This window comes from Drosophila willistoni, chromosome 3R (assembly GCF_018902025.1).
Source record: "Drosophila willistoni isolate 14030-0811.24 chromosome 3R, UCI_dwil_1.1, whole genome shotgun sequence".
Classification (NCBI taxonomy): domain Eukaryota; kingdom Metazoa; phylum Arthropoda; class Insecta; order Diptera; family Drosophilidae; genus Drosophila; species Drosophila willistoni.
The window spans coordinates 24,725,980-24,752,514 of NC_061086.1; the positions used below are offsets into that span (position 1 = coordinate 24,725,980).

The 26,535-nt window shown below is 36.1% G+C and overlaps 3 protein-coding genes across 3 annotated transcripts; all 3 read left to right on the top strand.

Annotated features, from left to right (window-relative positions):
- The first annotated feature begins 14,412 nt into the window (after positions 1 to 14,412).
- On the top strand, positions 14,413 to 15,743 carry LOC111519231 (modular serine protease-like). The gene is made up of 3 exons (XM_023178906.2): positions 14,413 to 14,511; positions 14,578 to 14,905; positions 14,981 to 15,743. The coding sequence occupies exons 1-3, from the start codon at positions 14,454 to 14,456 to the stop codon at positions 15,732 to 15,734; spliced, it is 1,140 nt and encodes a 379-aa protein (XP_023034674.1). The 5' UTR covers positions 14,413 to 14,453; the 3' UTR covers positions 15,735 to 15,743.
- A 7,953-nt stretch (positions 15,744 to 23,696) lies between these two features.
- On the top strand, positions 23,697 to 25,396 carry LOC6647648 (protein phosphatase 1 regulatory subunit 36). Its single transcript, XM_002069934.4, has one exon. It carries the CDS (start codon positions 23,824 to 23,826, stop codon positions 25,318 to 25,320), a length of 1,497 nt encoding a protein of 498 aa, XP_002069970.1. The 5' UTR covers positions 23,697 to 23,823; the 3' UTR covers positions 25,321 to 25,396.
- A 124-nt stretch (positions 25,397 to 25,520) lies between these two features.
- On the top strand, positions 25,521 to 26,300 carry LOC6647647 (peptide deformylase, mitochondrial). The gene is made up of 2 exons (XM_002069933.4): positions 25,521 to 25,847; positions 25,920 to 26,300. The coding sequence occupies exons 1-2, from the start codon at positions 25,569 to 25,571 to the stop codon at positions 26,229 to 26,231; spliced, it is 591 nt and encodes a 196-aa protein (XP_002069969.2). The 5' UTR covers positions 25,521 to 25,568; the 3' UTR covers positions 26,232 to 26,300.
- Positions 26,301 to 26,535: the final 235 nt, after the last annotated feature.

A 26,535-nucleotide genomic window follows, 5' to 3' on the forward strand; every position in this document is an offset into this window, starting at 1 on the left:
TGCGCCTATCATATGACATTATTGTTATTATTATTATTGTTATTGTTATCTTGTTCATTGTGCGATTCATTTGCATTTTACATTTTTCCAGCGCTCATCCCTTTTGATTTTTGTTTGTCTAAAGAAATGGAATACTCAGAAGAATTTTTCCATTTCCTCTTACCATGCTATGACAGCTTTTTCCATATTCAATGAACTGTAATAGGAGGCGTGTCCGTCCTGTGTGTATCTATGTATGTGTGTATGTGTCGAATCTGTAAAGTAGACATACAAAAATATAATGAACTTAGACATAACAAAAGCACAGACATGTCCTTGAAACTTTTGCAAATATGGCAAATTAGAAAAAAGAAAGTTGAGTATTTTGATTAAACTTTCTGACATCAATTTTTGTATATGTAAATCTAAGCTTTGACTAGACGTCTATTTTCTTCTTATCAAATCAAAGAAACCCTGCATTTGCACATGAAATTGATCAAGTTTTACCTAATTTTAAACTCGTCTAGCCGAGTTTTAAAGTAAATAAATAATCATTCCGGCATTACAATCACAAAATATTGAATATATTACGAAAAAGAAAACAGCAGCATTTCACTCTATATATTCATTATGAATTTCGACAAGATGGTAATAAACATTTTTTTATAACTTTGCAGAAAAAAGGCATTGAATAGTTTAGCATATAGTTATCCCCAATCTAGATTTGAAATGTAGCCATTCTGACCCACTTACAGCGATAAAAAAAATGAAATTTGCATGCCTTTTTGTGCCAGTTCATTTATGTTGAGTACTGTGACTACTATGACTATACTTATCTCATCCTTGAAAACATTTAAAGAGAAAAACGAGAGTAAAAGGTTATCTAGGAGCAAGAATAAAAGAAAGCTAACAGACATTGAGTGACCCCCTTTGTATTTTTCGTTACTTTTCTTCTTTTTTTGTTTTTACTTTTGCCTGTAGGTATATCTCAATTTCATAAATAAATATACAATTTAGTCTTCATTAACAAGCTCTAAAAATACATCAAAGAAGTCAGCAATTTTTCTTCTTTTGTTGGTTGTTTATGCCTTAAATGTTTGATTTGCTGACGTCAAACGACATAAACAGAAAGAAACAGAAGAAGCCAACAATTTTTGGTGTCGTTGTTATTTTTTTACGCCAAATATAATTTGAATGTCAAACGAAACTTGACACAATCTGCGTACACAGATATTGGCGTACAAGTCACATAGTGTCCTTTTTTGCAATACAAAAGTTGTTTCAAGGGTTTCTGATTCTCTTCGTTTTTTATTTTTATTTTTATTCAAACAGATTATGGCTTCAACATTTTCTATTTAGTCAGTGTCGGTCTAAGTTTGAGTCAGAGTGAGTTTGAATTTCTAATTAAATGAAAATGTGCAAGAAATATTTAAAGTTTCTTTTGGGAATCTTTTTGGGATAACTGAAACCTTAATTAACTGTCGATTTGGGTTTATGGCCTTTGACTTGGCTTTTTTTTTCTTTGGGAAGACAGCTCTGTGGTTTTGGTTGTGTACAAGTTTGCTGTTCCTGCTTCAAACTTGGCAATACAACTTTTTTTTTTTGGCCAAAATCCGGTCATCTATATACTTTCATTGGTGGAGAGAAGAAATGGAGGAGATTGCGACGCTAAACGGTCATTTATCTTCTGTTTATGCCCTTCACTTTATTCGAAAGACCGAACAAAGTTTGAGTAGAACATTTGCCAGTTCTCATTGGAGTCATTTCAACATTTGGACATGTCAATTTATCTGACTTTAGTTTCTATCGATCTGGTCATTGTAGTTGGGAGTGTTTTGGCTAAGAACGTGCTGATGTTTATATAAAAGTAGGTAGATTAAATGGTCTGAACACAAAAAGGAAAGAACAGTAAATCTTAGTAAAAATTCAATTAGATTGTTATCGAAAAGACAAGTTGCTGCACTTCAATGTGTCCAAACTGACTAACACAGTCTCCACTGTAATGGAGATACTCGGTTGTCTTCTTCCTTCTGACCCTTCATCTCGAGTTTATTTTGGGGCTAATTAAAATGGAAAGGCTTTGGCTGGCAGTATAATATCCTTTTAGTTTTTAAGTCTCTAAATTGACAGAACTGGCCAGAAAGCTAGCTCTCTTTCTCCTCATGAAATTGTCCTAATTAGACAAGACAATTTTTGTTGTGCTATTTTAAGTTGGTTCGCTTTAAGTTTATTTTAATAAATGTTTTTCATGCGCACTAATATCAATGTTGCAGAGGACGAGCTACAAGTGACCCACAATAACCCTGAGAAATAAACCTTTAAGCAGTTCAATATCTAAATGCTATTTATTTATTATATTTTGAAGGCAAAGCATTGTTTGAGTGATATATTTTCCCTTGGGATAATGTTTATCTGAGCTTGTCTAAAATGTTCATCTTGTCTGGCCAAGAGCTAAGAATTAACCAAGCTCGGCATAATCGTTTAACGCAATAATGTAGAACAACCTAGTACTTGACTTTGCGTAAAGCAGCAAACAATACTCGTTAGAAAGTTGGAAAAGTTTTTTTTACGAAATTATCTTTTTATATAATTTTAAACCAAAAGCGTAGCATACTTTTTTGGGACAGAAAGAGAAAATGTATCTTTTTATTTCGTAATCAATTTGTGTAATCACCCGGGGGACACATTCAAAGTGCGTGACAAATTTTATCACAGCATAACAATCTTGACATTGCCCAACAGTGGGAGAAGCTTAAAGAAGGAGCAATTCAACAGCCACCAAGTGGGAAATGCTCGACTTACTTGCTTTTATGTTTGTTGGTGATGTTTGCAGTTGGTAAACCGCAATTAAATGTATTGCTGGCTTGACAATTTCAACTCATACTCGAAAAACATACGCGAATATTTTATTTTATATAATTAATGCCTATTATAAAATTTCACAGCATTGACACTTTCACAAAGGCAATGGAAATTCCTTAACTGGCATGTGAGAACATATTACTGGATGAATTTAATTTGATGAACGCAACAATTCCGTTTCAAATCGTTTGGTCTGCTTCTTTTTGCGATTTTTTTTATGATGCCAGCAGCAGCAACAACAGCCATCAAAAGGCGCAGCAATTAAGCTGCTTATATGGGAATGAAAAGGAAAAAAGGAACAAGGACAACTGCGATGTTAACTGCGAGGACGACGGCGTCAGGAAAAGGCAGCTGTGTGTCTGTTTTTTTGCATTAAACGTATGAGTTTTAATGGCAAGCCTACATATTAGGCCCAGGGTCTCCGACATCATAACCGTCTCCGTCGCAATTTGTCAAATTAAGTTTACGACTCTGGCATTTAAAATCACAAGAAAAAAAGAAGAAGGAAATGCCACAAAAGGCGTGTCAAAACGACGCAACCCCAGACGGCCAAGTCAACTCTTTTGATGCCCTTTTAAATGCTTAATTTACGTTGAGGAGCTGACGGCTTGTTCGTTGAGAATAGCATAGAAGAAGCATATTTTACATGCCAGCACAAATTGAATTATGTCGACTTTGCGAACGATTTGAATATATCTCTGTGTGTGTCAAAGAGAAAGAGGGAGAGCCAGTGAAACAACTGAGAACTAAGCAAAAGGAGGCAGCTCGTTGGCTTCCTTTTCCTCTTTTACTTTTCAAACTGATTTTGGTTTCTTTTTTGCTTTCCTTTTTTTTTTTATTTTTTTAATAATTTTCAAGGCTGCCTCTTTTGCGACCCTTTATTCAGGTTCCTCTTTGTTGAGGTTGACGACAACACAGACCAAGCGCAAGGACAACAATTTCCAACAAAAATGAAAAAGACAACAACAAAAAAAGGGGAAAAAAAACCATAAAAAGTTGTAAAGTTTGAACATTTATTAAAATTGAAAATTGAAACACAAAATATTGGGTAAACACAAAGTGAATGGCAAGGCCTATAATTATGTATATACTACGGAGCTAAGACTTCTATACTTTTTATTTAAGTCGTGTAAAATGAAAGACCAAACAAGAACTGAAAGACTGAACAAGAACTTAAGGTTTTATTGTAAAATTAATTTGCATTTGCAATTACTGGTTATCATAGTTTCAGATTGTAAATCTCATTTACCACATTTCAAAAACTTTAAGTACAAATAAAAAAAAAACGGATGCAAAAATTGAGTTTGCAATAATGTATTATCTTGTCCATGAAATTCTGTACCGTGCATAAAGCTTGCATAGTATATCAAACCTATTTAATTTTCCATTTAAACAAACAACGTTTCAGCAACTATATTTGATAAAACGTGAGCCAAGCTCAACATATTTTTTTCGTTTGTTTGCCATCTCACCATGCCGCGCCACCTGTTAAATTTAGGTAAGAATATAATATTTTTTGTCACGTTCGCCGCATAAATTTGCATATGTGTTACTGCAAATATATATGTACATACATATTGTATGTCTATACTCGTACATACACATTATATCTACCTTGTCCCATCTGTAGATGCGGCAAGCTTTAACTAATCCCCAACCAAGCAGGAGACCGCTTATACGTTTGGCGTTTATCTAATTGCCTTTTCTGTTTTTGGTTTTCTCTCTCTTAGGCTTACGAAGAGTTGATGACGATGATGACGCAGGTGGCATGGAGGTAGTAGTAGTCATCATACTTGTGGTAAAGAGCATCGTTAATGGTTGGAAAGCCAAGTTTACACAGAGCAAACATAAACAAAATGTTTTGCTGACTGGGAGCATTAGCTGCAAAGTTTTGCACAAGCCAAATATGGTCCCAAGGCGCGACAAATGCTCCCGGCAAAAACAAAAAAAAAGGACCAAAATTCAAAATGAAAGGAGACCAAGTGAGAATTGTTCTTATTTGGTCGAAATGCATATTTAAAGTCCTTGGTTTCTGACTGCTACTTATTCAAATAAATGTTCCACACACACACACACACACACAAAACATGCTATTTTTACTTCTGCTGCTTCTGTTTCGTTTTATAAAATTGATGGCAAATTTCTATCTCTTTTCGATACCATGTACATTGTACACATATATATATTATCGGTATCATAGTTGGAGCGGAAATATGCAATAGTGGCATACCAAAAACTCTGATGGACAACCAAAGAGTGTTCAATAGAAAGTGTTCACTGGTATGTTGAATATTGCATTTTTGATTTTTGATTTCGTTCAAATTATTCACACTTTTAAATGCAGCATCAGCAGGAAACAGACAAAGGCCAAATACCAAATCAAATACTTCTACCCTCCCAAGCCACACTCGTATTAAATGAGCCTGTTGAATTTAACAGGATATATGTAACAGAATGAAAAAGTAACAGAATTTTAGAGTATTTGTGACTTCAATAAATAAATCTCGGTTGTTGGGGAACTTTAAAAATAAAAATAAATGATAAACCATTTAGAGTGGCGGAATTTTCATTCCGTCAAAGAGAAGAAAATTAAAGCCTTTTCTCTTTTGTTTTCAATTGAATTTCACAATTTAATTTATCTGCTAACTGAGTATAATAAACGTTTCCCAAAACTTCTACACTCACTTAAGCTATGTCATTTCAATTATTTTATCAACTTTATGACAACGAGTACACATAAAGCAAGCTGCAATATCTACACAAACACAAACACACACGCACACGCGCGCACTCACACACACAGGCAAATACGGATTCAAACCATAAAAACTTGTAAGCTTAAAATAAAATTTCAGTTTTCGCAAATCCCAGGAAAAACATAAAAAAAAAGCAAAACGAAATTCACTAAATAAGTAAACTTAATTTGTTGCTGTCCGAAGAGCATTAAAAGTCAACTTGACGTCTTTTTGTACCACTCTGGGCTCCTCTCCCCCTCTCTATCCTCTCTATCGCCAGCCGAATGGTGCTCTTACAGTTATTTGGCAATTGTTGTTGTTGCTGCTGTTATAAATATTAAATCAACATTATACGCGGCTCATAAATTTCACCAAACGAAACGGCGAGCATAAAATGTATCAAAAAAGCATTCCAAATAAAAATCAACCACAAGTTCATTTTCGCTGCTAGCTGATTTATTTGGCAGCCAACATGACGTATACGTAACACAGATTCATTTTCAGCCACCACTACGTTTGCTCTTAAACATTTTCGTTTAATTTAAGTCTTTACTTTTCTGTTTGACTCATGGTCAGTTTTTACTCTGCTTTTCTTCAAACGCATATTTATGCAAGGCTTTATTCCCCCCATATTAAAATAATATTCCACACATGGACACGACAGGGACACATTAAAACAGGACGGACACATAATGAATGAAAAATGAAATCAAGGCAAACTCGAGAATGCAGGGAAAAGTGTTAATTAAAACATTTTAAAGCTACTTTTTGACTTTTCCTTCTCTCTCTCTCTCTCTATTAGCTCTTTTTACTTTCATTCTATAGACATACAATAAAAAACTAATGCACATGGGAAATTCTAAAGATTGTTTGTTTGTGACCTGTTTTGCATGCACACATATTGCACGCATTGCTACAAAGAGAAGTTTAATTGAGACTATATTTACGATGAATAAAACTATGCCTGACTAGCATAGAAAAGATCTTTTGATGCTTTTTGAATCCCAATTGTGAGCATTTGTCATTATAACAGACACTAAATCCTAATCTAAACGAATAGTTATCAGAAAAGTTGAGAGACTGGTAACTAGCTATCTTTATTTTATCGACCAACCACTTACCACAATTTTCACAACGACCAACTATGTTTAAATCGTTTGCAAAGTACGCTGGAGTTAATTCCATTAGCTCAATTCCATTTTCCTGGATCATCAGCAGAAAAAGGCGAAGAGGAAAAACAAAAGCCGCATTGCAGTTATCATTGGCATGAAGCCACAAAGCTCCATTCATTCACTTGAGAGGGACAAATGGAAAGGGGGAGTCATTTATCATGTCAACACGCATGATTTACCGTCTGTATATGACGTATACGCACTGATGTCCTGCCTTTTAGGACAACCACCATAGCAGCAGCAGCATCAGCAGCAACAGGAACACCAGCACCAACATCCTTCCTTCCGTCTATGAAGGTCAAATTCACATTTTTAATGGAATATTTATTTATATTTATACAGAAATCACAGAAAAATATATTTTTAAATGTCAATTAGTATACAATTCGCTGAATTTAGATTAAATGTGGCTACAGTTGCCTTAATTTTTTGGCCATTTTCCTATTCCTACGGCACGGATGGAGGCGTCGGAGTGGATTAAAAATGGTGGGAATGAGGTGGTATGTGAAGATACCATGCTGTTAACACCTGCTGCGGCTATGCTTTGATTTAGATGGCGTTTAAACGTTGAATTGCTGCGCAATTACGAACATGCCCCAAATCCCCACAATCGAATAAAAGGCGTGGAATTATTTGGGTTTTTTTTTTCTTAATTTTTCTCTGTTTTCTCGGTTTTCTATTTGCAATTGCGACGTGAGCTCCATAAAAGGAGAATGGAGTGAAAGCAAGAGGCGTGACTGGGAATCGGAAAAAGGAAAAAGCGCGCTCTGAAATTGGAACTTCCCTTACTGGAGACGGGGAAAAGAACCCTGTTGTCAAATCTACACGGAGCATTAAATAAATAAAAATTATTTTTACTCACACTTCCTTCCACACCCACGCTTTTCTCTTTCCCTTTTCCCATGTTTAACTAACTGTGCAAATGATGGCAACTCCTATGGAATCTCAATTAGAAATTGAAGCTGCATTTCATTTCACCCATCTCCATAGTGAATCGTGTTCTCTGGCAATGTTACTAAAATTTCGAATTCTTTGCTCTCTAAATAAAAATCTTTATGCAAATTTAATGCTCTTCTTTTGTTTTTGATAATGCTTATGCTCTGTTTATTTATGCAAATAAATATGAAACTCGCCACTCGTCACTTTTCACTTTGGGACGATTACTTTCCTGATTAGATCTCAACTTCGTTCAACTACTTTAAATTTTGGTGTTTGTTATAATACAGAAATAGGTGATTTATGGGTGAAAATTTGTGTCACTTTTATGTATATATATTTAAAACACAAAAAAAAAAATTATCTTGGAGCTACTGTCTTTACCTCATCCACCACTCACGTCAATCTTGGGAGCAAATGAGAAAATGTTGCCCCCGGCAGAGTTTTTCATTTCGTAGACAAACGAAATGGAAACAAAATACTAAAAGTACATTTAAGCCGGTCGACAGGCGGCAACAATGTTTTCATTTCCACCCCCACTCCCTTTCCACAATCAATCTACCTTTATCTAAGAAAAGTTCCTTTACCTGGCGGCGGCAAGGTTGGGCGGCTCGCTAAGTCAAGGCCTTGACTACAGCTGATTAAGCTCGTTTATCAAAAAAGTCTTTCAACAAGTTCTTACAATTGTATTAAGTTTTGCTTCGGCTTTGGCAATTATATAACAGGAGCAACTTCCAGTGGGGTCAGGGGACAACACATCTCTCAGGACTTTTGGCCGGCAGTTTTATTGCCTCATGGCGCCAGTCAATATTGATATTGATGTTAAGAATTCGAAATTTTCTTTGGCGTGGAAGTGAAGAGAGCGGATCAGGGGCTGCCAACGGCTGTCGGGGAGACGGTCAATGGAATGGAATTTCTGGCATTTCAAAACTTTTGAGCGCCCATCAATTTGGAAAGACAAACATATAATCGTTAAAGTTTTAATTGCATTGTGGAAATGAGGAAACGTTTCTTGTTTTCTATTTAAATCGAAATTTAGACAAGTCAAACACCTGAATTATACAATTCAAAGTTCTTGCATAATAATATTATGAGTGCAAAGAATTTGCTGCCCATTGTTTCGAGCAAATCATCACCTGGTCAAAGGTCAAGTTTAAGCACGTGTTTCTGATTAGCTCAGCAAAAGGAATAAAAAGGCATAAGAAGAAAAGTGACAGTCAGTTTGTGTCTGGGTGGCATGAAATATTACACAAATCAAGCAAAACAAACAAATAAACCAACCGACCAACAGACGGCATGAAACGTACCCAGTGACCCCACCTGACCAATGTCCAAACATTTGTACACTCACTTTAACACGGTCACTCTGGTTTCTGGTCTCTGCCAGTCGCCACTGAGCCCCGAGCACCTTTTTCCAGTCAATTTATTTTTGAAGAGCGGTTTTCTGGGTTCATTATTTATTTATAAGTGTTTATCAAGTCAAGGTAACTTGACACACTTTAAATCGAATACATTTTTAAACGAATCTTAGGTGCAACTTTAAGAAAAGAACCCCAGAAGAATAAAAAATGGTAATAACATTCGCAGTAATTTATTCAACTTACTTAGTTGTTAGTCTAATTAGACATTCTCTGGTTATAGGCAAAATAATTTCCATTTAAACAGATGCCAACAGTCAAAATTAACTGAAGCTTTTCTTGACGAAGAGTCTAACTAGCCTCTTTGTCTGAAATCTGGCACTAAACTATTAATAAAACTCTTTAATTATATAAATCTGCATAAATTAAGATTGACCTTTTGGGCTGCTTGAAATAGTTCAGCATTTAATCCCATCTACTAATCAGCAACAAGTTATTCTTTAGCCTTTTCGCAATCATAAAAAAGCTTTACTATTTTAAGCAGCTATGTTCGCAGTCCCTTGTTTAGTCTCCCAGTTGACCAAAAAATGTACATATGTTTATATATAACTTAACGACTTTGGCATCATCTAGCTAGAAATTAGTTTTCGCCTGGGGTTTAACCGCAAAACTTGTGCAACAGCCGGCAATGGGTAGAACAGGACAGGACATACGGACACGAGAGACCCAAACCCAATCTTGAAAACGGGGGAAATGAAAGGCGTTAAACCTTAATTTGACATTAAGCCACGAAAATGAAATAAACTTGTTGTACGAAAGCAGATTTAATTAAATGCTGACGGACCAGCCATATCTATATATAGAGAACCATATATGGGAATGACGACAACGAGAACGATCCCTTTCGTTTGAACTTGGCACTTGAAATGACCTAGTCGTTGACATTTGCAGATGCTGGCCTGATATTTAGTTTTATGCCTGTTGATGTCCCCATCATGTTGAGGCTTAATGAATGGCACGAGAAGACGGCACAAGCAGCAAGTCGTAGGCTTGTCACTTATCAGCGCGTTGTCCTTACCGAAATGAAAAGTCATTTGAAGGACAAAAAACATTAACAGCCAAACAGAAATGAAATCAAATTCTTGCTCGTTACTTGTCATTGTTGTCGTCCAGCAAAAAAGAAAAAATTATATCAGTTACCTGCACAGCGGCAACTCATCTTCACCTCCATCCATTCCAGCTCCTACTCCATTTACATCCATGGCGACCACCACCCATTTACACCTCCAGCGTTCACTCCCATCCCATTTCTGTCTGTCTCTGTGGGCAGTCCATTGTATGGCGTTTCATTGCCTAACGGGTGGTAACATATTAATTTTGTTTATTTTAGTTCAAATGCTTTAGGGCCGAAAAAACAGTTAAGAGTGTTGGTAATTGTCTCAATTTATGATCATAATCGGGCGTGCTATATGACTTTATTTGTTTAGGGACTGTTTTTTCTTCTTTTTCCTTTTTAATTTTGTTTTCGCTTTTTTTACGCTGGTGTTTAATGGTTGCAAGGCAGACACAGATATGAGTTCTTTATATGTATTTTATTTGCTTTATTGAAATTCAAAGCAATACCAACCAAAACGAGAGTTGTTGGACCAAAAAAGCTCTTTCAAATTTGTAGATGCTCTTACCAAACCCATTATCATGGTCATTTTTAAGCTGGTTATCCTTCAAACATATTCATCCATTAATAATAGTTTTTAAATAGAATTTGGTGTAAGTGAAGGAGAATAAACTTTTTAAATATTTAAAATGACATACAGTATGACTAAATGATTATACTTCCAATCGAAGTGTATCTAAAGTAATATGTATTGCTTACTGTGTGTTCCATCATTTGAATGAATCACAAGTCTCAAGAAGAGATTTTTTTTTTTGTACACACACACATGTGCGTTCCCATGTATGTATAGCTAAATGCAAGACAAATATGACATGTTGTTAGAGTCCAATGACAGTAGACAACCAACGGTGGGGGTATAAATATCGATGCGTTTGTTTGTCAAGAGAAAAAGCACACACAAGTGTCCATAGGCTCAGACCCCATGAAATTTCGAAGGACGTAAGCGGATTAATTGCTATACTTGCTCATATTTGGGATGACGATGAGAAGGATGATGATGACAGTTGGTTTTTGCATTTAATGACAGCGAAATCCCAATAAGAACATGCATTATAAATATTTATATATAGAAATGGTATTAAAATTCGCATTACTTTTGCTTTGTGTGCCACATGACGTATACGCAATGTGTGTAAGTATGCGAATGAGTGATGTGTGTTTGCTTGTGTGTGTGTGTATATATATGCAGTCGGCTGTTTAATGATGCGCTGACTTAATCGTGGCACACTTGACGTGGAGTGGGCCATGGAGTATGGAACATCACAATGTCAGCAGCTGTCAGAGTCGTTTTGAAGTTTTATATTTCATCAAAATGCGCTCTGCCACATGTCGCATCTCGGAGCTGGCATCAGTAGGTTGGTGTTTTTTTTTCTTCTTTTTCTTTTTTTGTAGGTAGATGGTCTTTTTTTTTGCTATCTACTGTCTATTTACCCTCACACTCCTTCTAGGTTTGGGTAAAGCCTTGAGATTATCAAGTTGTCAGTCCCAGAGACCAACAAGCATGCATTCTCATTGTCTGTCTGTGAGTTAATCAAAAGATTAACCGAAACGTGGGATGTTGTAAACAACTTTGCCCAAAACAAAGACCGTTGTTTTGTGTTGGTGGAAAACAGAGTGAGAGAATGGAAATTTAATTAAATTATCTACAAAATCTGCCGGCAATAGAAAAAATCCAGCTAGACCTAGAACATTTGGAATCAGCGAATTATGTTTTTTACAAAAAAACATCTATTCAAAGTATCAACTAGAAAATGAATCATTATTCCGCTTCTTCAGAATTTTTGTTAAGACTAACAAACAAAGCTAATTCGAATGACCCATTGTCCAATATACCTGTTAATTAAAATGACAAGGAAAATTCAAGTTTATATGCACTTCCGAGTGCTCTTCCTTTTATTAAAAAGAAATTATTACGCTTCACCAATTAAGTATATTAAGTATATATTAAGAGATCGGAAACTAGTTCCTCTGTTTATTACAAGCGTTTAACCAATTTTATACTACCCTCTGCAAGGGTAAAATGAAAAAAAAAACATTTCCAAAATAAATCATCAAAAAATTCAACACAACAAAATGAGAAGAACCAAAAAGGAAAAGGAAAAACACAGAAATTTTTTATCTCCTTTCTTTACAGCTCTCCGAACCTTCGTCCTCGTATTCCTTTCTTTATTCTGCTTCGCTGTTGTTTTGCTTGGCTGCAACTGTCGGCAACAATGCAGTGTCCTTTGTAGTCGTCTTCACTGCCGCCTCTCCTCTTTATACCATTCCATTTTAAGTGTCCAATGTCCTATCCCAATTCCCACCTCCCGAAACCCCCTCGATTTTGATAAGGGGACAGTGCATAAATTTTGGACACACAATTTAGTCTATGGCAAAGTTTTGTTAACTCTGTTATTGTTATTTCTGGGCGATTGTTCATGTTCTGATGCTTCTTCGTGTCTGTATCTTTCTCTCTCTCTCTCTATTTCTGACTGTGTTAGTGTGTGTGTCCACCATATTATGATTAATTGTTTCCTCAACGGAACCTTTAAAGCTAACTTTTGACCTGCATAAATTTTTACATATTTTACCATCAACTTGACCCCAAAAACCGTATTACAAAAAAAAGAAAAACGAAAACGCAAAATCAAATGCAAACAGACAACTTTGCTGCATATGCAGCTTTTCCTCATGAGTATTACACGCAATCTGGAAAAAATAGGATAGCAATGTCCGTTTATGACATGCAAAAATGTTCACATGAGAAAAAAAGTGAAAAATGCCAGAAGGTAAAACTGGTTGGTTAGCTGCCAGTTGTTGTTTACTTTGCCTGGAAAAACTTAGCTTTTCAGGAAAACCAAAAATATCAGCAGCAGAATGGGGGTAAGGAAACCAAAACGATGGATTTAAATTCCAATTCCAAAAGTAGAAAAGAGTTAGTTTTTACTGACTTTAAGCCCTATAATGTGTAACGTACAATTGTACAAAAGAATTTTCACCTGAAACTTGTCGAATAGTTTGTGTTGTGGCTCTCATGAGAAATATGACCAAAGAGACACAAGGTAAAACAGTTGACATGTTTCACATTCTTACATAGGTATAGTTTTTTTTTTTTGTGTCTTTTGGGATTCGCGACAAGTTTTTGTCCTCAGCCATTTCCTTGTTTCACTTCATCGTATACTGAGGATGAGTTTTTTCTTTCTTTGGTACTTTTGCGTTGACAGGAGCGTCGGGCAAATAAGACTTTGAATGATTGAGTGCAACATTTGTTGCTACAAATTGCTTGAGATTTCACCCAAATCCATCACACACACATGGACACACACACACACATACATTTAGCCAGAAAAAGTTGAACAAATAAACATTTTTGTGAATTAATTTGATGTCTCGACTGTCTGCCATACCATGCTCCATTGCAAAAGATACAAATGTCTGACTCTTGCCACAAATATAATGCATATACACTCGTAATGGAGCACACTAAATGCCCTTGTCTGCCCCCGTCTGACTGACTGACTGTCTGTCTGTCTGTCTGACTGCCTTTCATTCTGTCTTTTGGTTATCGGGGTCGAGCACAAAAAATGAGAAAATTCCAAAGATGACACACACACACACACACACACAAACCCACATGTTTTTAGGAAAATGTCTCAAAATAAAGGATACGATGCAGCCAAAAGATTAATTGAAATTCGCACAAAAATCAACACAGACGCAGCCCACAAAAGCAATAGATGATTACAATGATGATGGCGATGGCAATGACGATGATGAGCAAAATGATGACGTTTAGCATGACTGGACTGGATACGAAAAAAATTACTTTTAGGCGTTGATGTGGAACAGTATTTTACCTCTGCTTTTGGCAAAGCATAAAGACAGCCGGCCATGCAATTTTTCATCAGTTGCCAAGGTGAAATTTAATAAAATTGCTTGCGAGCCACAGAAAAATAACAACCAAACCAATTTATTTGCAACACTTCTTAGTTCGGGTAAGGAAAAAGGATCTAATAATCGTCTATCGTGGTAGATAAGACAAAGTTATATTTTACTTCAATGTGACTAAAGTTTGTCACACAAGCAGCAAACATATCACAATTGAATAATATATAATAAACCCTAACTTATGTAGGCTAGTGTAGTCAATCTATTTTCTCTCTCTTGTTATACAAGTGCTCATTAAATCAGATTAATTCACAGCTGTCAGTCATAAATTGGAAGTCGAATGGTGTAGATTAATTAGCTGCGGAGCGCAATGTACATCAATTTAATTCAGTTCACGCTTTTAGTCTTATCTCCAGTGGCTCTTGCGGGTGAGCATTGTTAAATAAATGTTTCTAAAATTTTTTAAAAATTTTAACCATAATTTTAAAATTTAGTTTCACGTACCTCATGTGAAGAGGATTATTTCCATTGTTTTGAAAGTGGAGATAGAGTGAATGATTGTGATAATAGAAGAATATGGATAAAGCCATATAAAATCTGCAATGGTAAGCTTGACTGTCCCAATGGAGAAGATGAGGCAATATTCGTATGCAAGAGAGATCCCAATTGCGAGGATCGGGATTACTTTGCTTGTGCAACTGGTGGAAAGATCATGAGGGACTTTTCTTGCAATAATATTGCCAATGAGTGCTTTGATAATTCCGACGAAATGTACTGCAAATATAATCGATTGGACACCAAAAAATGGCAAGGAAATTGCAGGTTTTAACATATACTTTTTCATTTTTTAGTGAAGTACAAATGATTTGAATACTTTCTCTATCTATTTTTATTTAGAAATTCAGAAATTGAGTGCTTACCGGGAGAGTGCAAAAGTTTGGAGTTGACCTGTAATGGCAACCACGATTGCAGCAATGGACTAGATGAGAGTCTAGAGATTTGTTTCGGCAATTGTACTGAAAACGAGTTTCAATGCGGCAATGGCAGATGCATTTCAAAGAACTTATTGTGTAATTCAAACTACGATTGTCCTGATGGAGCCGATGAATTACCCGTGGTTTGTACAAACAATTGCGAATTGCAGAATCCAAATGAATATAGAGCTCCAAAATCCTGTAAAGAACCGAAATCTCCAAAATTTGCCTACAATGTAACTTTTGATTATAAAAGGGATAAAGAAGGAAAATATGTCCTACCCAATACTCCAGTAAAGTTCGAATGCCGCCCATATGAGGATCTACTTGGTTCTGATTGGAATGTCTGCAAACCAAATGGCGAATGGGCGCATCCATTGGCCAAATGCAGAGATCCACTTATTAATGGTTGTTTTTTGCAACCTATTAAAGAAGGTCGACCCCACCTTTATCGATGCCTCAATGACACATTGGCATCCTGTGACATAACCACCGAATTAACACCACCGATCAATAATTTGAGGGTACTTTTGATTTGCAAAGAAGGATTTTATATTGATCCACCATTCTATGCAACACATACTGCCGAATGCAAAGACAAAAAATGGAAGGACAAGGAACCGAAGTGTTTAAAAAATTCATCGATATTTTTCTATGATGAGAGTGGAACACAATAAATCATTTAAATCTCAAAAATATAGCAAATCTTATAACATTTAATTGCTTTAAGACACTTATACAGTAGGCACATGCAAACCGTTGGGACTAAACTAAACACCGAGAACATCACGTCAAGACAAAGGCATGATGTTGGTAATTAATAGACTTGGCCTTAAAGGGCTTTTGCCCACAAACAAAAAGAGTTGAGTATTTATGTTCTTTGCTCACTCAAAGATGGAAAATCGTTTTTCTTTTTCTTTTTTTTGTCGACAGACACAGAAATAATTTTGTAAAGAGTTATAAACAATTTGAAAGCGAATGGAATTTATGAAATTAGCATAACTTGAACCTAAAAGCAGAATTTGCAATTTCCAAATAAAAATAGAGACACAAAAGAGAAAGGGAAAAATAAAAGACATTCGAAAAGGGAAGTGAACAAAAGGCATCAAAAACCCGAAACTGAAACTTATTTATGCCAAACGGAAACGGACAACGTTAAAGGGAAAAATATCAAAGAAGCTAACTTCGGCTATGCCGAAGTTTATATACCCTTGCAGTATACTTGGCAATAATATTTTTCCTTTTTGAAATTTCTTTCCCTGCAACTCAATTCATCAATACACAAACAAAATATTATTTCTCTTTTTACCACAAGTTTTTCTTCTTCCATCATTTTCTAAGCAAAGCACGGCACGCATACACATACAGTTCATGTAGCGTTGCGTCTGTGTGTGTATGCGTGTGCTCTGTTGATTTGATGATGGCAGTAGTAGGCAGCAAGCAGCGCTGCCGGCAGCGTTTGAACCGATTTATATTGACTGTAACTTGTGTTCTATTTATCGGATCAGATTCAAATTTTGGGATCTGAGATTTTATATCTATTACAATCATATTGGTAAATTTCATGGGGATACTCCAATTTTTGCAAAAATGTTTCTTCTAGAGCTATATGATATAGTGGTCCGATCCCAAAGATTTTCATACTTTATCTCACCCGGGTAAAAAAAAGCTCCCAAAAAAAATTTCATCCCGATAGCTCTTAAGATGGCTGAGTAAAACGCGTACGCACCGACGGACAGACGGACAGACGGTCAGACGGACAGACGGACATGGCTATATCGACTTAGCTTCTCATGCTGATCAAGAATATATATACTTTATGGGGTCGGAAACGTCTCCTTCTGTGCGTTACAAACATCTGACCAATTTTATAATACCCTCTGCAAGGGTATAAAAAGGACCAACATGTTGAGGGACTATTTATTTTAGCCGCGAGGCTCATCCACATAGTTGTGTGTCTAATCGGCTAGAAATGCCTTGATAGCATAAGACCCTGGCAAAACTTGTCGCTAAAAGTGTTTAGAATCCGTAAGCAAATAAACTCTTGAACACGGAAACACACAAATACAAAAACCCTTAAGAATTAGGATAAATCCGCACGCATCGACAAATGTTTTGTTTTGGACGCAACAGAAAACCTGTCGAAAGGCGAAACGGAAAAACTAAGAGCAAACAAATGACGTGGAAATCTAAAGCAAATGATAAAAATGAAAATTCCATAGATATGATAAGATTTTTTATTGCTATATAAAAATCGTCATGAAGACGATTGTTAAAGTGACGCACTTGGTAAGAGAGCACAGCCAAACTCACAGGTATACGTATGAGATGAGAAATTCCTTCGATTCTGGTTACAAACTTCTTCCATTCGCAACTTAATCAGCTAAGGGCGTGGGTTAAACATCCATCTATCCATTTATCAATGAATTTTTCCAATGAGATTATGACTTGGGCGGACATATATATTGCTGAATCAAAACAACAAAATGAATCAAGTATAAAAATAAGGCAGCTCCGATTGTTGATCGAATTATACTGTCATCCGTTATTAAGGGATCTGGGTATCGCTCATAATTTATGGCCATTAAATAGAGGACAATCAGTGTCAAGAATGCAACAAAGATAATATACAAATAGATCCAATATTTATCCTCTTTGGTGGCATAGACAATACACAACATTGTGGTGAAGCCAATTATGAAAAGTACGGTCGCAGTTACCACAAAAGTGTTACCTGGCAGTAGTTTTAGAGGCAAAAAGATGGCAAGTAGCCCCAAAATAATATATAGTAGCAGAACGATGAGATATGCTCCTAGAACCCATTGGAGAGACGCCGCATGCCAGCTGCGGGACATCCCCGAAAGCGTAATAGCCTCGATAATGATGACGGATAGAGTCCAGTTGACAGGAAATAGATAAATGGCGCCGGTACACAAAAGGATTAAGAAGGAAACAAGCGACACCAATATCCAGACAAAGCCAGGGACTGGTACATCCTTTGAGAAATCGAAATTCAACACCTTGACTATGGTCAATTGGAGAAGAGCAACAACTACATAGATGACAGTGGTTATATAGACATGCTTCAGACGTTTTGCTTTTGCGGTGTCCGAACTAGATGACTCTGAAGCATCAGCTGCTGCTGGTGGTTGTGACTGTGTTTTGAATGCATTAGGCATAGGTAAAACCTGGCTGCTTATCATTACCTTTAATTTTGAATATATACATACATATAAAAATATAGAATGAGTTTTTTTTTTTTTTTTTTTGATTGACTATTCAAAGGTTTATTCTTATGCATTGTGAATGAAAGACCACCAAGTGTTAATCAATGACACGTGTTGTGACAACAGTCATTAAGATTTTTCCACTTTGCCACTCAAATAATGTTTACCTAAGGGCCCCCACCACCTTCATCATTTGTTTTTGTCTTTCTGCCCGTGTCTTTGGTCTTTGTTCTTTTTTGGCTTTTACTTTTTGGTGGTAAAGCTTTGGCCAACTTCGGGCCTACATTGTTGTTGGCTAATGCCAGAGAAAGAGAGACTTTTCCTGAATTTTAATTAGCTTTAGCATTGAAAACCAAACACGTGCAGGCGCTAACAGGAAACATTGACAAACATCGCTAAAACTCTAGTAAAAAGCCGAAAATTAAATAAACATGAGTCAGCTAAAGACGGCCCAGCTTTTGAAAGGAGATGTAAATGTGGAGTTGCGTAATGCTTTGAGTAGGTTTTTATAATACATATCCAGATTTAAAAAGTTCGCCAAGAAAATGCTGTACTTTTTCTTGTTTAATGCTACAAACATTTCTTAATAAAACTGTGTAAAAGAAATATGCTCATATCTATCTCTATATGCTTTGGAATGTTTTCGATAAGGCCAATATTAAAGCAGCTTCGTCTGTACTCTTTAAACAAACGTTTACCTTGAATTGGGCTTAGTTATTTTGGGTTGTGTTTATTTCAACCCACTTTAAGCTGCAATTATTGATTACGACATTTGTGTTGAAGACCTTTGCTTTTGCAACAACGCAATATATATATGTATATGTATGTTGTAGATATATTTCTTTTATTTTTGGTAATATTTTTTCAGATTATTGTCATAATAAGCTTTGCATTCTTCTAAAGCCCTATAAATGCCCATCAATCACAAAGCAAGGACTTGCTGGCATTACATAAAGCAGGCAAAAAATAATAAGAAGTTTTAAGGGATTTAACAAACAGCAACAACGACAACAGTAACAACAAAAGCCTTCAAACATATTGCCAATTTTCACAAGTTAAGCTTGAGTGAATTTCTATTTATTGATAGCCAAAGACCAAAATCATGAGCATTGAGCAAATGTCCAAAGAAATATTTACAATTTATATTGCTGACACAGACAATATATTATTTTGCTTTTAAATTTGTTTACTAAAATCTGCCTGTAAATATTTAATTACATTTGTCATATTAATTAATAATTAATTACAACTTGGCCAACAATTTTTGCCTTGACTAAAATTCTAAATGATATTAAGCCGATTTACAGAATTACAGAAAATCAATGATAATAATGACAAATGACAGACTCTTGTATTTCACTTGAAAACTTCACTCGAATTGAACAAGTTAACCGAAGAAGAGACTGACAATGATAATTGAGTTCAAATAATTAATAATAAAATTGAAGAAAATTTACAATGAAAACTGAAAAACCTGTAGCTATTTCCACCTAATCAATAATTGGGTAAAGGTTAAATGTCATGAATTACCATCGAAATAGTTAAAAAGTTTGATGAGCTAACTGGGCTAATTATAAGAATAAATTATTCATAGAACCGACACAACCTCATTGCTACGTAAAAATAGTGAACAAAGTTGAAGGGCGTATATAAACTGGATTAGGTTTATGTAATTATAGAGTGAGATTCATATAACTTTGCTAATTTTAGTAGCTTGTTGTGCCGTTTGAGATTGTTAATGGGTTTGAAACAGAAATAGAGAAAACCAACCAATTATCACATTATTGCGAAGAACTTTTTTGTTAGTTTCTGAGGAAACCGAAATCCTACATATGTAGATGTGTGTGTGAGTTTAAATTTATAAAATGTAATTTTATGTATTTTCTCCATTTAACTTAGTGCTTTGAAAATGTCACGTATCCAACAACCATCTACCGCAGCCGAAATGTCTTCCTACTCAGCCCAAACATGTTACATGCAATTGAACAAATAAATCAGCTAGCTAATACATTTTTTTCTTCGTTTTCTGCGATTTTTTGTTGGGTTTCGTCGGTTTTCATTGCCTTGTTCTGAAAGAAACGCCATAAATGTTGGCAGTGAGCAGCCATTAAGACAGGAGGAGAACAAGTGACTGGAGTGTGGGCGTATGCCTCACGTTCTGCTCCTGGCTTTCTATTGAAAACCAGTCATACGCTTCGTATACGTGATGTTGCCTCTTCACAGCTCGCAATTTTTTTTTTTTTTTGCTTGCTATTGGTACTCTTTAAATTGCTCTTGTCGTTCGCATATATTGAAAATTATTATTAAAGGCAATTTTTAGCACCTGTTTCCATCGTGGCCTACCTCTCTGCCGATCACCTTACATTACTTTCTGTATCAGTTATTAATTGCAATTTATTTTTCGACGAACAAGATTCGCACGCAATTGAATTATTTATACATGAAAGCATAAGCTTATTTCATACATAATTTTATAAGGGCAAAACAAATTGTTTTAATTAAATATATCAAAATAAATGGGTGAATCGTCAAAATATTACTCAACCTATAAAATCGACTTATATCGACTGCAGTGGCATAAACAAATCTCTGTCAAATATTTAATAAACTTTACTTTCAAAAAGATTTTAAAGGATTTCAGACACTCTAATTAAGACAAATATAAACCATTTTCGCTTGATGGAAAGAACTTATTTAGAGGCATTACGGGTTACCTTATTTTTTCAATTTAAGCCTTTTTTGTTAATTACATAAAGTCCTCAGGAAACAGCATCAAGTGGAAACTCTATTTTTCTTTTCTTTTGGGGTTTTTTTTTGCTGCTTTCAGCACCTTTTAGTTTTCCTTTTTTACACTTTTTTTTTTCATTTTTACATGCCTTAATTATGCTTAACAATTTGTTGAGCCACAGCCTCTGGGAATGCAACAACGTGGCCTTAGACCAAAGAAAAAAAAACGCAAAGGATTGTTCTCCACCAAGAAATATCAGGTTAACCCAGGAATCGAAAGAGAAAAAAAAACACAATAGAAGGAAAAAAGGATCTGATAATAAAACGAGAGAAAAAAACAACCGCAAAGTAGAGAAAGTCTAAAACAATCAGAATCCAGACAACAGATAAAAATGCTGTCTCTGCAAGTAAAAAATAATAAAAAATATAGAAAAAAAAATAGAAAAAGTTGTTGTGGGAATAAATCTTTTCTCTCTGTCTCTCTCTTTCTCTCCCACTCGCGTCCTCCTTGCAGATTTTTTTCTGTGTGCAAACATTTGCAGCATAATGTGCTCAGCAGAGCCTTAGAAAGTGAACACAGATGACCGAAATATCTGCAGGCCATGTCGCAGATTTTATACTCTGAAAAATTGTCTCCTGTTCTGAGGAGAACATTTTCTTACTATTTTTTTTTTAATTGTTTCAGATTACCTGATGTTTTATGATTTGCACGAAATCTCTTAATACCGAAACTTAGGAGTGTGACGAAGGGGAAGCAACAGAAATATGTTCAAGTCAAGGCTAGATAAACTTGTGGCCAAAGTCTATGAATCTTTGCTGGCAAGGGTATGCGGAATAAATATATTCTACAACTGTTGACAACATGTCAAAGCAAACAATAGAAATCCGGAACATAGTTGACTTTTTCTATTATTATTATTTTATTTTTTTGTTGGCTTTCCTTTACAGTTTTCTACCTTCCATCTCCAGTGTTCCGGGTCTGCATTTAATTAAAATATTTATATTCTTCTCACAAGTGAAGATTGTTTTTCCTTCTTTTTACTTTTCTTTAGTCCCCTCAATTTCTTTCCATTTATTACCGCAGATTAAGGGCTTGGTGGAGGGGGTGGTGGGGGTAAAATGTTAAAGTGCTTTCACCGATTTGCCATCAAAAACGCAACACAACAACAAGGACGTAAACAAGTGAACAACAGAGATTTCTCTTGAAGCCTTTCTCTAATATGTAGCATAGTTCTTGGAACACTTTATTACTTATAAGCAAATTTGCTTTCATTTGCAAAATATAAATTGATTCTCAAATACAATGCAAGTGGGAATAATAAATTGCATAATAGCTTGAAGGAGGCTTTTTTTGTGCTTCTAGGAAGGAACTATGGGTTTCTTTCAACAAATTCCTAAAAATAAATGCTTAAGACAGATGCTAAAGGCATAAGATTGTTTGGAATAAAAGCAATTAAAACCACGAAGAACAACAGCCAAAACCGCTCATACAAATAAAAACCCACTCAATTTGTCAATGCAGGGGCGGACTAAGAGATGTGTGTGGTCCCCAAATGTTGATAAAGATGAAAGAGGATTCCTGAGCAGAGGCCATCTTTCTCGGGATTCAAACTAAAGGAGCTCGGCTAAAGTGATACCGGAAATCGAATCCGTCGCCTTTCCGCACGAAGCCTACTTTCTCATGTTTCTTCTTTACGTCTTACGGGCCTGTGGTCCTGGCAGAGAGAGAGAGACTATGCCATGTAAGTGGATGGGCGGTTTTCACATGCCGGATGGTCTCACCACTCACACACATCTGCCATATAAATAAATTAAAATGCATAAGTAGCTTGAACTTAAAGGCCAGCGGCGATTTCTTTGCCTGTTTATCAAGTGGCGGCTGCGTTCATAAGTGTAGACTTTTATATCATTCATTCAGTTGTGGTTGTTTGTTGTTAGGTTCCCACATAAATTTGCCGCAAGGTGCTCATAAATTTGTGCCACAAAGAAATGTTGGCGCGACGAAGGCATAAAATCATAATTTAAGCAGCAGATAACAAACTCAAGTGAGTTCATTGTGGATGCCACAAGATAATGTCAGCATCCTTAGGCATCAGATGTACATCCACATCCAGTTTGTAAGATAAGTCGCATCATTTTATAGATACACTCTTCATTTAACCAATATATCCTTTGGCGGAGAGTAAATCTGCCAAGTTGCCAAGTTTATTGAATTGGCGACTAGACTTTGGCAAATTTGACATTAAAGTAACTTAAATTTTAACCACAAATGTAATTTGGCTTGAAATTTACCAATTGCTTGTTATTTTACATGAATGTTGCTACATATATGGAAAAGCTTTCCTTTGCCATAATTTAATGTTGACCATAACCAAGGAAAGCTCTCAAGTTTTCCTTTTCGTGTTCTTCATCGCTTCGGCATTCAGTTTAACGACGTTGGCAACAGGAAAAACTTCTATACGAATTTAAATTGAATTCAGATTAAGTGTAAATAATTGTTTATACTGAAAACTATTTGTAAGGAAAGTATTTCTTTTTCTTTTTTTAGAAAGTTTCTATCCTTAAGTTAAGAACTAACAGCCAACATGTTTGAATAGTCGTCTAGATAAGTAGAGTGGAGCTCCTCATATAGTATATAGTAGGCTTTTTAGAATTGATAGACATTTTATTTTCTGTCTACAAAGAAATAAACGATATATATTTAGATAGAGTTGAATTCAAAAGTCAAATGTATCGTTGGTAAACTGGAAAATCATTTAAAAACATAATAAAAAAAAAACATTAGGGCTTTACATTTTTTGGGGGGGTCATCATGAAGCGTATTTATGCTGATAACTATGCACCCAAATACTATTGTGGCAAATGGTCATGGGACAAGAAAAAAGATTGCCTACACTTTGAACCTCACAATGATCTTGAGAATGTGCGAGAGCGTTATGTTATGACCAATGGCTACAAGTTCCTACGTACCATCAATCAAGAGGAGGAACTGATATTTCGCCACGAATATGTTCGATCTGAGAGTACTTTCGATGCCGATACTGTAGTGATCAACGATGTACTCGACCTGACGCTCTTTCTCATGCCCAGCGAGTTTCTGACCTTTCGATTTGTGGAATTTATGCACAAGCCAGCCGTTCATAGACTCATCCATGCCCTAATCATTTATTTCGAGTACTTTCTACGTATGGTGGAATTTGTTTTGATCCGACGAGATGAACTCTCTGGGAAACTGGCTCAGGTTCAGAGCGAACAGACGAATGAACAGAAGCGCATATTTTCGATTTATCTAAGTCAGTATCGAATGTTAGTGGCCCGCAACTATAGCATCATTGTTAAGGGCGAGAACGATATGGAGAAATACTATCATATGGCAGAGATTGTCAATATATCGGCGACCATTAAGGATAAATACTTTCATGAACAGTTCTTGGCGGTCTGCACTCAGATCATTTGGATCTGTATGCATCGCAGGGCGTATAATGTCATCGAGATGGAAATGAATCGTCTGTTTCGTTCCGAGCACTTTATAATGAAGCGTCCGGAATATTTGTCCTTTACGGCAGCAGAGCGTAGTCTGCTCTATGGGCGTTACAATAAGATTGTCAACTATCGCACTCAGATCTCTCCACTGATTCAAGAACTGGAGCACATTGCCGACGAAGATCTGCCCATTTTGTGGATTGGCGAACGAAAATATCGTGGTACTGACACCCGGATTGCCGAAATCGAACTGGAATACATTGTGCCGGGACCGCAGTTGCGTATGATTGATGTAGCTCATGGTATACTTGGCCATCCAAAGCGCTTGTACAACACTCTCCTCGAACTCGATTGGCCCTTGGTGCGCTATTCGAACTTTTCCCACCAGGATGATCCCTATCATATCATCAGGCAACCCTATTTAAAAATACCTAAAATCGATGCAATCAAAATGCGTAAAGCTTCCCAGAATTTCGAACATTTCTACAAGGTCTATCGCATCTACGAGCCCTGCAGCCGGCAAAAGATCTTTAAATGGTTGCGTCGTGACAAGATCATACAATTGTATCGCTCGGGTGGTCTTCTTACAAACATTATCTCGAGATGCGAGAAGGAACTGGCCGATTCCACATATGGCCCGAAAGTGGAGCAGATAATTGCCAATTACTTTAGGGTCAAGTCCAGACTAAGAAAGCGGGCCAGTCACGCTGCCGATGATACATTTAGTGTGGCCACTTCCCAATTTAGTAGTATTATTACAAACCGTAGTATACTGTTTCGGAAAAAATCAAACACCCTTAATCAAGATCATTTCTTTGAGGACTAAACACAAATTATGGTTTTCCTGTTCGTTTACTTTGTTTTAAACAGTCAATAATATATGTGAACAATTCGGTTAATAATCTGTAAAAGTGTTTGCTTACCTTAATGATTCCATGTGGATTGAATCACGCGTCCACAAATTTCCATTGCGCACTGTGCGCTGAGCAAACAGTGACTCCGGCGATAAGATTATCGAAATCTTGGTGTTCTCTAATCAGAGATTTCTTTTGTAACATTTTAGTAGCAATTGTGATGTCTGTTCCACCGTACAAGCATTTCACCCAAATCGGTGATCCTGTCTTAAGACGCCGCGCCGAAGAAGTTTCCGGTGACAAGGTAAACAGTCCAGAAATCAAGGAAACTATTGATTGCATGGTCCACGTTCTACGACACTATGACTGCGTGGGTGTTGCGGCTCCTCAAATAGGTGTGCCTCTCCGCATAATTGTGATGGAATTCCATGAGGGTAAAAAAAATCAATTTCCTGCAGAGATCTATGCAGAACGAAAGATGTCAACTCTTTCTCTAGCCGTGAGTTACATGTTACACATTTAAAAACAAAAAATTATACAATTTTTCTTATCTCCATCTTTTTTATCGCAGGTTTTTATCAATCCCGAACTTGAAATATTAAATGATAAGCAACACAAGCATCCCGAGGGATGCATGAGTGTTCGGGGATATTCGGCACAGGTTGAACGTCATGATCGTGTCCGTGTCAAGGGCATTGGAATGATGGGAACGCCTTCGGAATTGGAACTGGAAGGATGGAGCGCCCGGATTGCCCAACATGAGATGGATCATTTAAACGGCATTATTTATGTAGATCGTATGGTTGTCTCTAGTTTTGCATGTATAAGTTGGCCACAGATTAACGAAGCGAAAGGAGAAACAGCCATTTGGTTTAATAAGTAATTTTTCACTGTTCCACATTAAAAATTACACTTGCGAATTTCTGTTGTTACCAACAACCCGTTACACTGATTACTGTTTTTTATTTAGATTGAATTTAACTTGCCGCCGTAATTAAATAATTTATTCTATTTTTTACTTTAAAATAACTAGCCAAAAAAATAAACTTGCGAATTCCCGCTTTGTGTTTTATACATTTTTCAACACTGTCCTCTGTGTTGATGCTGTTATGTGTTCGCAAATGATGCTGTTATGTTAACAGTGCTCTCAAATGATGCTGTTATGTTAACAGTGCTTGCAAATGATG

Bases quoted from the DNA above. Each gene is read 5' to 3' on its own strand.
- LOC111519231 (XM_023178906.2), top strand. From the start codon at position 14,454: ATGTACATCAATTTAATTCAGTTCACGCTTTTAGTCTTATCTCCAGTG. The intron at 14,512-14,577 runs GTGAGCATTGTT...TTTAAAATTTAG, and splicing joins ATCTCCAGTGGCTCTTGCGG to TTTCACGTACCTCATGTGAA. The intron at 14,906-14,980 runs GTTTTAACATAT...ATTTTTATTTAG, and splicing joins AAATGGCAAGGAAATTGCAG to AAATTCAGAAATTGAGTGCT.
- LOC6647648 (XM_002069934.4), top strand. From the start codon at position 23,824: ATGAAGCGTATTTATGCTGATAACTATGCACCCAAATACTATTGTGGC.
- LOC6647647 (XM_002069933.4), top strand. From the start codon at position 25,569: ATGTCTGTTCCACCGTACAAGCATTTCACCCAAATCGGTGATCCTGTC. The intron at 25,848-25,919 runs GTGAGTTACATG...TTTTTATCGCAG, and splicing joins TGTCAACTCTTTCTCTAGCC to GTTTTTATCAATCCCGAACT.